Genomic DNA, 10,110 nt, shown 5'->3' with positions numbered 1-10,110 from the left:
AGCCCCACCTACTCACACCTGATCCTCATGTGTCTCCCTCAGGTGTTTGTTTGTTAGTTGGTATGTCCATGTTTAGACTCTTGTTCTGCTCTAGCTTTCTGGTTCCTGATTTTTGTTATTTATCTGTTTTTGCCACCACGTTGGCTTTTTATTTAATAAATTTTGTTAAACTTTCTTGTCTTGCCTGCCTGCCTGCATTTGGGTTCACCCTGCCTCACAACCATAACAAACGGATTTTAGAGAAGATAGATGTCATTTTCCAACAATATGACACAACACAGAACTTAAACTGTGTCAATTTATTGCATGCAGTTCAACGAAGCCTGAGATTAAGCTGTGTCTGAAACAAAATGCAAAACAAGAAATATTTGTCCACATGGGTGCTCGTGATTTGTGCATATCCAGGCCCAGACTAGTTTTCACAACCTGTTGTTGCCCAATTGCTCAGTTTAAAAGTCCAAACATAAAAACCTTATCATTTGGTAGTCAAAATGAAATATCCTTATTTGCAAGTAGTCATAATATTATTTCATTCACGTGTATAGATTATTTTGCAATCAGTCATAACATTACGTAATTTTTCCCTCCACATTTCTTCTGATTAAACATGATCAAATCAACTGATTAAGTGATTAGATGCATAGAAAAAACTGCTACATTGTTCCACAATAATAAACACAAGCAGGAGAGTCGGAGCAGGAGGTCTTCATCGATGTGTAATTGAAAATGTACTCATCACACTCTACTCTACTGAAATGGAGAGGCAGATGTTTTTGTGAGACAGAAGGCCGAGTGTGTGTCAAGCAGAAAATAATAGGCGACGAAATATGTAAAATGTGGGAAATGTTTAGTTTAGTTAGTTAAATTAATTTACTCATTTCATTTTAAAAGTAAAAATAAAAATTTTAGATACAGATACTTTATTGTTCAAACACATTAAAACTGGGCTGCAGACAAGTCTTATGTGGCGCAGGTGTTCGATTTGCACACCCTTCAGACTTTATTGGACCTTTTCAGGCTGATTGTTATGAAAGGGCAGGAATGTACAGAAGTGGTGCAAAGGTGAAAAAGAGAGGCATTGTTTAGAAACAAGAATTTACATCAAGATGTGAAATTTAATGGAACTGCATTTCTTGCAGGAGAACATGCACCATATGTGTGTTCTTCAGAGATAAAAGCCTGTGTTTGTATGCTACTTTGTGCCGTTTTGCACATTTATTATATTAACAAAGCAATAATGTAATAAAATGCAGTAATTGCAGAGAAGCTTGTACGTGCAGTCTGGACAAATGAAAGCATTTCACGGTTCATTATGACCAAATAAAGCAAGTCTTCACGTGCTGCTGAATCTGTCAAATAAAGTTACAGAGTTTGTAGAAGAGTTTCTAATTTTCTTTGGGGTTTTTTTAAATTTCGAGATCTGTAAGATTACTAAAAATGACTGTAGCATTAAGCAAATAGATATTCCAACAGATGCTACAATGCTGGAATCAGTGAAACAGCAAAAGGTTAAAGTTGATGATTATTCAGGCATTAACTTCAATCTGAATTCTAAAAGACTCATTTAATATACTTGATTTACAAAACTGGGGTTTCCTTAGAAGAGATGTTTGCAGCTAAAGTTTTCACCAACAAATTTGAACCTGTTCAGTCATTAATTTTTCCAAAACATTATAAACCTTATTTGTCTTTACCTGTCTAGACATGAATCAAATCCGTTAACTATGCTGCTGGTGTGGTGGTAGTTGAGCTTCATCCCTGACACATACTCTGTGAGCGTCTTTGTTTCAAACTTTGGCAAGGAATGGCGGCAGATGATGTGTAATAGTTCAAAAAGTCAAGTACAGCAAGTTTAGCTGAAAATGAAACAATGTTACAGAAAAATAACCTGATCTGCACAACATATCGTTTGAACATTGTCATCGCAATGTACGCGTGTAAAATAGTCACATTGCAGCTCCTGCCATGAAGGAGGCAAATTATCATCGTCTCATCTTAAACCATGGTAGAACTAAGCGATCACGGGTTACAGCTTTTATTGTGACGAGTTGCTTCCACCGGTGGAAGCGGGCGGTTTCATCAAAAAAAGCTAAAACTTTCATTTTATTGCGAAATGTCTGGGACAATAATAGCAACATTTTTCAGAGAAGTGTTGTCCGTGAGTTTTCGAGCTATGGAGGAGGACAACAAGAATCTTGACAAAAATGAGGAAAATGGGGAAATTTGCAGAGAACTGGAGGAAAGGAGGTAAAAGATGGTTAGCATGAATGCAAATATTAAGACGGAAACAGAAACTAAAAATAGATGGTGGTAAAACTCTAACTTACTGTATGTGCATGATGTGAAGGAAGCGTGTCGGGTCAGCACAACAAAAGCAAACAACTAATAACAAGAATAACTCTCAAATACAGACAAAAAACATACGTTACATGCAGAAAAAATAGGTAATGTCAGGTTCATCATCAGCACGACGGCAGAATGGCAGCATAACTTCGTGTTATTCAGGTCCTCTGTTGAAAATTCCTGTATTTTTTCATATTGCAGTATATATCGCAGGGCTACAAAAACTCCTAAAGGTCAGTTGTTTCTAATATCATACAGCGCAACAATGTATTATATACATTATTACATCATTGATAATCTGTTGCTCTGTCTCTCTAATCATGACAAACCACGGACTTGGTTCCGCAAAAACGTCCTCCAGCTCCCCTTTGTTTAACCTACTCACTCAGCAACCAATAAAAAGTGTTTGCACAACATTACAGCCACTGCTAAGATAATTTTGCACATTGCCGAACCGTATTGTTTCATTCTGCTGCTTTTTCTACGTAAACATACAGACACGTTAAAGCCTCAGCGTTAGCATCCACATAAACAAGAACATAAGAGCAACATAAACTGGTGAATTACTGGAAAGTATGCAGCACAAGTGCAACTCTTCTGTCATCAGCAATACTATCTCCATTCACAGAAATAGGCCGCCATTATCTCCAAATAACCAAGATGAAGTCGACACCAAGATGTCTGCAAGCAAACAAGCTCTTGTGTTTCAAAACAAGGTTCATACATTCAGCATGACTGACCCCACCTTTTGGTGTTTTTAATATGATATCAAATAATCAAACCGATAATGAAGATGTTTTTTTCTTTTAAATGAACTCTTTTGGTTTGACTGCACCTAAAGCATGAGAAAGATTATTACCCTGACTTTATTTTCTTTCTTTCTTCATTCCTCTTAAACAAATGGTTTGATTTGTTTAGGACACGCAGCTGATCCAAACTTCAGTGTGGGAGGCAGCGGTCCGGAGCAGATGTAACGACTTAACCCCGGCGACCTCGGCCGTCCTGCAGGAGCAAATAAAACGTCAGCATCCGGCTTCGCAGCCTCTCAGCTGACAGCTTCACTTCCTTCTCACAGAGCTCGTCTCCTCCTTACAGGAATCACTCAGAATGGGAAGGGATGTGGGGTCTTCGGTGCAGCCGTGCGGATGATAACAAGGCTGTAATGCAAACTGTGTGCGGCATTCACAGAATGGATTGTTAAAAAAAAGTGTTTATTCAACAGAAAATGTTCATTTAGAACCAGTTGTCTGAGTGATCATTTGTCACATCTTAAATATTTAATATATGGCTATATATTTTTCCTCTGAATTATCATCAGCCATGCTCAGGTAGAGACAACAGGAGAATCCACAGCTTCCATAGCAGAGAAAAGAGCGCCACTTAAAGACAGGTCATCGACTCACATACCACCTGTAGGACTGACAGCTGATCTGCTGAGGCTGAGATGCAGAGGGGCAAAAAACTGCAAATCTTGTTTTTTTTTTCTTTTTAGGCTTGATGGACCAAAAGCAGAGCAACTCAAACTGATTGTACAGTAATCTGCAAATCTTCCCCTTACCGTAAAACGAATAAGAATCAAAATGTTTTCACGTGAGAAAAAACAAAGCCTGTGGTCAGTGCACAGCTGGTTCGAATCTAAGGGCTTTATAGATGTTTCCTCTCAGAGCCACACTCTTAAAAACAAGATAAATCGCCTCCAGTCATGCGAGGAAGCAAGAGTTGCTTCATATTTGCTAAGAGGGGAAAGCTTTTTATTTAAAAAAAAAGACACTTAAAAAAATCAAAGAATTGTTGGGAAGATTGATTGTCAAATAATGAGTGAAGATGTGACCTTTACAGTAACAAACACATTTTCACCAGCAAACACATGGTGCCATTGAATTCTCACACTTTGTTGCACTTTTACATTTGTTTTCCATCTTTTAAAAAAAAAAAAAAAAAGCACAATGAAACATGAGCAACAGGTATAACCTCACAAATTGGAATGCATCATATTGCATTCTGCTTCATCGACACAGTTTGAGCCCACTGGAATATTTTAAATACATTTTAAAGAAAATGGGAGGGGGGGGAAATCATCATTTCAAGCTTGTTCTTGCTTTTAGATTAGTAGGTTTAACTTTTCTCTCGTTAAAATGCCAAAATAATCTTTTAGGGTTTTGAGCAACTGGTGTTTTTTTTTACAGGTTTCTATTATAAATGAGATTGCATATAATTAAAAAAAATAAAATATTTAATTATGTTCTGATTTTAGCAAATAGCAGGAGCAACATCTCAGAGTGGAAAAGATCAGATGCAGGAGAGAAAAAAGGAAATGAAGTTGCTGTTTATCATCACTGATTCATGCAGATGGGTTTGATGATCAGAGCCACATAACACCAAGTGGTTCCGTTTGTCAAGTTAGAAATGTTTTCTTAACTAAAACCAACAGATATGAGACATGACTCCCACCCTCTGTACTCACACAAAAGCGTGGTAGACGAAAGCCCACTCTCTGGGTCTCTCCAGCACGTTGTAGAGGTAATTCTGGAGCTTCCGGTAGCGCGCGTTCCTGCGGCCGCTCTGAGAGCTGTAGGTCAGCGGCTTCCCCAGCAGGCTGAGCCGGGCGCCCTGGTGGTTCCGGACCGCTCCCGCAGCAGCACCTGCCGCGGCCGAGGACAGTAGGAGACCGTCCCCGACGAGCGCCGCGTTGTTATTCATCGCCCTGCGTCCGCACTCCACATCCCTCAGCGGGTAGCCCTGCTGCGCCCGGCTCCCACCGGCACCACCGGTGGAGGTCTTCACCCAGAGCCCCGAGCCGCCGCTCTCGTCGCCGCCGGCGTGACTCCGTGGCATCACCAGCGCAGGGAGCGTGGAGGAGTGCGCTTCATCCACACATGGAGCCGGGCGCGCTTTTCTCTCTCTCTCTTTATCTCTCTCAGATAAATGTGGGGAGGGGGAAGAAGGGGGACTCTGAGTGAGTTGACTCTTGACTAAATTAAAAAACAAAAGCGGTGGTTTAAGGGGTTAAAGTTCTACTCAGCTCTCATTATGTCACCCCTGAGCAGATTCACTCTCCACGGTTTGGACGCTTCGGACATCCGCACGAGCCTGAAGAAGAGCTGGGCTGTGATGAAGGAGTGGACCTGCGGAGACATTTGTCGAAAGGGGGAGGGACGGTGGTCTCTCCACCCTCCCCACACTCTTCTTCTTCACCAAATCACTCTGCTGCTCTGTGGCTGCTGGTTGGCACAAATGAGGCGCATCTTTTGGCCAAATTTAAAGCGTAAAACCAGTCCCTCAGCTCAGACACGCGTTTGTTTTGGCGCACAGTCTGCCCTGTGAAAATAATCTGCTACGTGTTGTGGGAGTACGGTTCTCCCTGCGTGTTTCCTATGGTCCTATATACCTCAGCTTCTTCCCTTTTGTTATTATTGAAGAAACGGGAAGGAAAATGGATTCCAGTTGTTTATCACATTATGTAATTATAATAAACTTTTATATATATTGATACGTTTTACAAATTAAGGCAAATAGAAAGACCAAACTTTGGAAAATAAATGTGTTTATGTCTTTTGACAAAAATGCAAACAGTAAAACACTGAGTACTTTTTTTTATGTTTGACATAAATCATAATTATAACAGTTTGTTACATTTCACTCAAGAAACTGACTTGTTAACCATAAATTTATTTTTGTCATTTCAGTGGATACCACAATTTTTTCTAATTAATCTAAAACCATTTCAGCTTGAAGCAGGATCATCTTCTCATATACCTGCGAAATGACTTTGATACATGGACTGATAATAGAAGATTTCTATAAAAGGCAAAAAAGAATGAAGACCAAAAAACATCATTTTTGAAGACTATTATAATTTCTGAGCACAAGATGGGGCTCAGCTGCTATAAAATAATTACAAATACACTAAATGCAAACTTTTCAGGGACATCAATTATACAAAGAAAAGCAACACAAAGTTAGATTTTGTCATTAAGTTATTAAGTCAGACTTTTATTTGCAACACAAATTAGCAACAAAAACTGTGTTCTTTTTAAGGTTGAATAAATCAGAACACTGCTTCATTCATTGATTAGGTTTGACATTTAATTAATTCAATTCACTTTATTTATATGCCTGACAAGGATGGGACATTGTTCAACAAAGCAGCAGAGCTGAATGACCAGACCAAGACAACAATAAAAAAAAGTAAGTGCAGTTTTATTTACAGGTGGAGTTTGGTTTTGGACATCAGCTGAAAAGGAGAACGTAGAAGGTGAGTATTGGTTCTTGGAAGAGTAATTTGTTGTAGATATTTTCTTGTTAATATGTGATTCTTTCTTACAGATTTTCCAGAGGCGAAGAGTTCCAAAGGAAGAGGTTTTCAAAGGCAGGTGGCAGTTCTTCAGGCAGAGTGGCTGTGACTGTTCCGTGGTGAGGTTCTTTGTTTTCTGACCCAACTTGGAGTGAGGACTTCTTAGCATAGAGTGTGGCTTCTGTGATCTTGGGTAATCCACCTTGGACAAAGGATGAATGAGGTAAGTACAAAATATATTCTTTAACATAGAAACTAGGAGCTAGAAACCACCATAAAGGTTAGATGCATCAGCGTGGATCAACTGAAGGAGGAGGCTTATAAAGCTGCTGCTGATCATTAGATAAATCCCCAACAGGTGTGTGTAATCAGGGTCAGGTCACCAATCACCACACAGGAACACAGGTAGAACTGATTGTTCACAATGCCAAGTCACAGCATATGTTGTCTCAGGGCACTGTAACAAAAAAATTATTAAAGAAGCCGGCAGATTCATCACAGTCTCCCATCCTGAGCAGCACACTGGTGACAGTGGAGAGGAAGAACTCCCTTTTAACATGAAGAAAGCTCCAGCAGAACAAACTTCAATTAACAAACTACAGTGATTTACAAAAAAATGTTTTAGTTAGATTCAACACTGACTGAATCAAAAAGTTATGGATTCCCCAGGCCGGCGTAGCGAAGGGGGGAAGGTGGTCCGTGCTGCACCCGGAGCAGCACAGACAAAGCTTCTCCCCTGCGTGTTCAACAATAATTTGTACTAAATGGCAAATCATGTTCATGTCAAACTGCAACACTAAACACACAACACATCACGTACTGCCGTCATCTGCACGTTCATGAGGAACAAACGTTTCCTTCAGCAGAAAGTCTGTGGGTAAATCTTGCTGTGCGCTGTCATTATTTTCCAAAGTAATCACGAAAATGTTTACACAAACTACAACTCTCTCCAACAATATTGCCAGAACAATGTCATCAAAAATAAAAATAGAATGAAGCCATGCATCTCTGTTCTACATGACTTTTGTAAAAACAACAGAACTAACGTCATCCTGTGAAGAAGTGGGAGAGTCTTCGCCATGGTTACCAGGTGAGGGGCTGGGCTCACCTTGGCGTTGCTGGGTTACCTGGATTGTGATGTCACAAACTGCAGGTTTTTGAAACAGTTCATTTGCTGACACTTAAAACCCCATTTACGTATTGTCAAAAAAACAACAGGGAGTATTTGTTTTGGCACTTGGACTGTTTCTGGAAGCAGTATGGACCCAAATGGAAGCATGAAAACATGTAAAAAAAAAAGTGAATTTTGTATAATAGGTCCCCTTTAAGCACTAACCCATCACCCTAAAAGCCAAATCACAGAATTCAGACTGAGCTCTAATCAGGTTTCTGAGTTCAGATTTCTGCCAAGGACCAAACATTTGGAGAGCAGAAAATGGAAGAGGCTGCAGTCAGCACGTGTTTCTGGAGGAAATGAACCTTTCATTAGACCAAAATTACCAGAATCACTGAAATTGGATATGAAAGATGACTTTTTGAACACAACTGTCAACCTGATCAGGAACACAATGAAGCAGGTGGTCAATAATTTGCTACATTTTATTCTCATGCTCTATGTAATAAAATAATAATAATAATACATTTTCTCATCTTTCCCAGGTGAAATCAGTTCCTCAAAGATCAAACCACATCATCAGGTATGACACAGAAGATTAACTTTTTATATATAAATATATTTAGTCCTTTTACCTGTGCCACAAAATTAACCAAAACAAACATATTTATTAAAAACTGACAGACGAAGAATACACATGAACACGTTCAATCATTATAGTTTCTTCTTACTTGCTACTCGAACTTCTCTAAACTCTGAAAGGTAAGAAAACAGCCTGTAAGACTGAAAGGGTCTTAAGGCCTCAAGCAGCATCTCCTCCTTTACTGCCTCTTCAGATTCTACCAGACCATTGTGATCAGTGTCCTGTGTCAAATAAGGCAGCAGATAAAAGTTGTTTTTTTCCACTTTTCCTAAAAAAAAGCCTAAATCCCAATCCTTACCATCCTGTTCACTGCTTTTTCCACCAGGTCTTTGACTGCATCTTCATGGTCCTCCTCTGCCAGTCTGGAGAAGCTGTTCTTCAGAAAGTGAAATGTCTCCTCTCTGGAAATGGTCACCATTCAGGTCATACACATGAAAGCAGTCTGAGAGGGAGGGAAAAAGGGAGGTTATTTGTTGGAAACATCTTTCACTTCTGATTTGTGTTACAGATTATTATTTACGCTTAATTTTTCCCTTCAAGGTCCCCTGAAGAAAATCAAACAGCTCCTCGATCCACTCCTCCAGATAAATCCACCACTGTCTTTGTCAAAAGCCCTGAAAACTGACAGCAAATAAATCATTTAAATACCGTTTCTGTAAATGTTGTAACCGTGTAAAGTTCATTTAAAGCCTCAAATCAATAAATGACAAAGACAGTGAGTAAATTACTGAAATAGTTTCAAAAATACATCTCTTTTTAATTTTTTTCAATAAATATACATTTATAAACACATTTAATATGTATTGTATTACCAGCTGCATTTTTATCTAACTAAAATGTTTTTAACCATGTGGTTTTTGTTGCCTTTGTCCCAACCTTTCCGTATTGTTATGTTGCCAAAGTCAGAATAAATGTCTTACAAAGATGACTAAATGCATCTAGTTCATTCATTTTGTGATTTACTGTGTGTCATTTAGAAATATAGGCTTTAATGAACTTAAAAGCCATTTTTTAATTTTTAAATTCAATTTAATCTGGTGGTTCAATTGAAATTCTTTAATGACAATGCCATTAAACTACACCTCAGTCTGCAACAGATTAAGTTCAAGTCAAACTACAGTTCAATTTAAACCAAATAAACATATGAAATGTAACTTTTAAGAAGTTGAGTTGTTCAGAAAATGTTATCAAACAATCTATTATCGTTTGGTCAGAATTTCAGCACTTCTCAGATATTTACAGACTCGTTAAAAGAACAACTGTTCAAATGTTTTAAAAATTATTTTTAAAAATATTTTTTAATATTCCATTTTTAAGACTTTCTAATCACAATATTACAAGCCTGACCTCTCGTGGTCAAGTGTTGGAATCACAGGGATAAACAACAGGCTAAAAAAAAGACTTTTTCTACAGTATTGCATTAAAATCAACTTTTACTGGTATAATCGACATAAAAAGCTTTTTCTTTGTTAATACTATAATTCAGCAGTTCTTTCCTACAGCTGCAGAAGTTGCAGCGTGTTGAAAGCCTAATGCAACAAATTGTTTGAACAATTTGGTAGCATTCTTCTTGTGGTTATTGATTGTTTGTTCAAAACGATCCTCTGATTTAAGTGGTAGCTGGCAGCACAAGCCTGTGTGATTTGTTGCTGCAGAAAAACTGACAAAAATTTCAGCACCAAGGACAGAGTGTCTGTTTGGCGTTAGAAAACCTCA

The 10,110-nt window shown here is 38.6% G+C and overlaps 1 protein-coding gene across 5 annotated transcripts in view; it reads right to left on the bottom strand.

Moving 5' to 3' along the window:
* Positions 1–5,397, bottom strand: part of kcnq5a (potassium voltage-gated channel, KQT-like subfamily, member 5a) — a 44,219-nt gene extending 38,822 nt beyond the window's left edge. For all 5 annotated transcript variants that reach the window (XM_014029707.1, XM_014029708.1, XM_014029711.1 and 2 more), the window contains exon 1: positions 4,808–5,397. In XM_014029707.1, the coding sequence (XP_013885161.1) occupies positions 4,808–5,178 (371 nt within the window). In that variant the 5' untranslated portion in view covers positions 5,179–5,397. The remainder of the gene's footprint in view (positions 1–4,807) is intronic.
* Between the last annotated feature and the right edge of the window lie 4,713 nt (positions 5,398–10,110).

This window comes from Austrofundulus limnaeus, unplaced genomic scaffold (assembly GCF_001266775.1).
Source record: "Austrofundulus limnaeus strain Quisiro unplaced genomic scaffold, Austrofundulus_limnaeus-1.0 Scaffold944, whole genome shotgun sequence".
Taxonomy (NCBI): domain Eukaryota; kingdom Metazoa; phylum Chordata; class Actinopteri; order Cyprinodontiformes; family Rivulidae; genus Austrofundulus; species Austrofundulus limnaeus.
The sequence above is the reverse complement of the archived record's forward strand: the minus strand, read 5'-3'. Positions and strand labels throughout refer to the sequence as shown.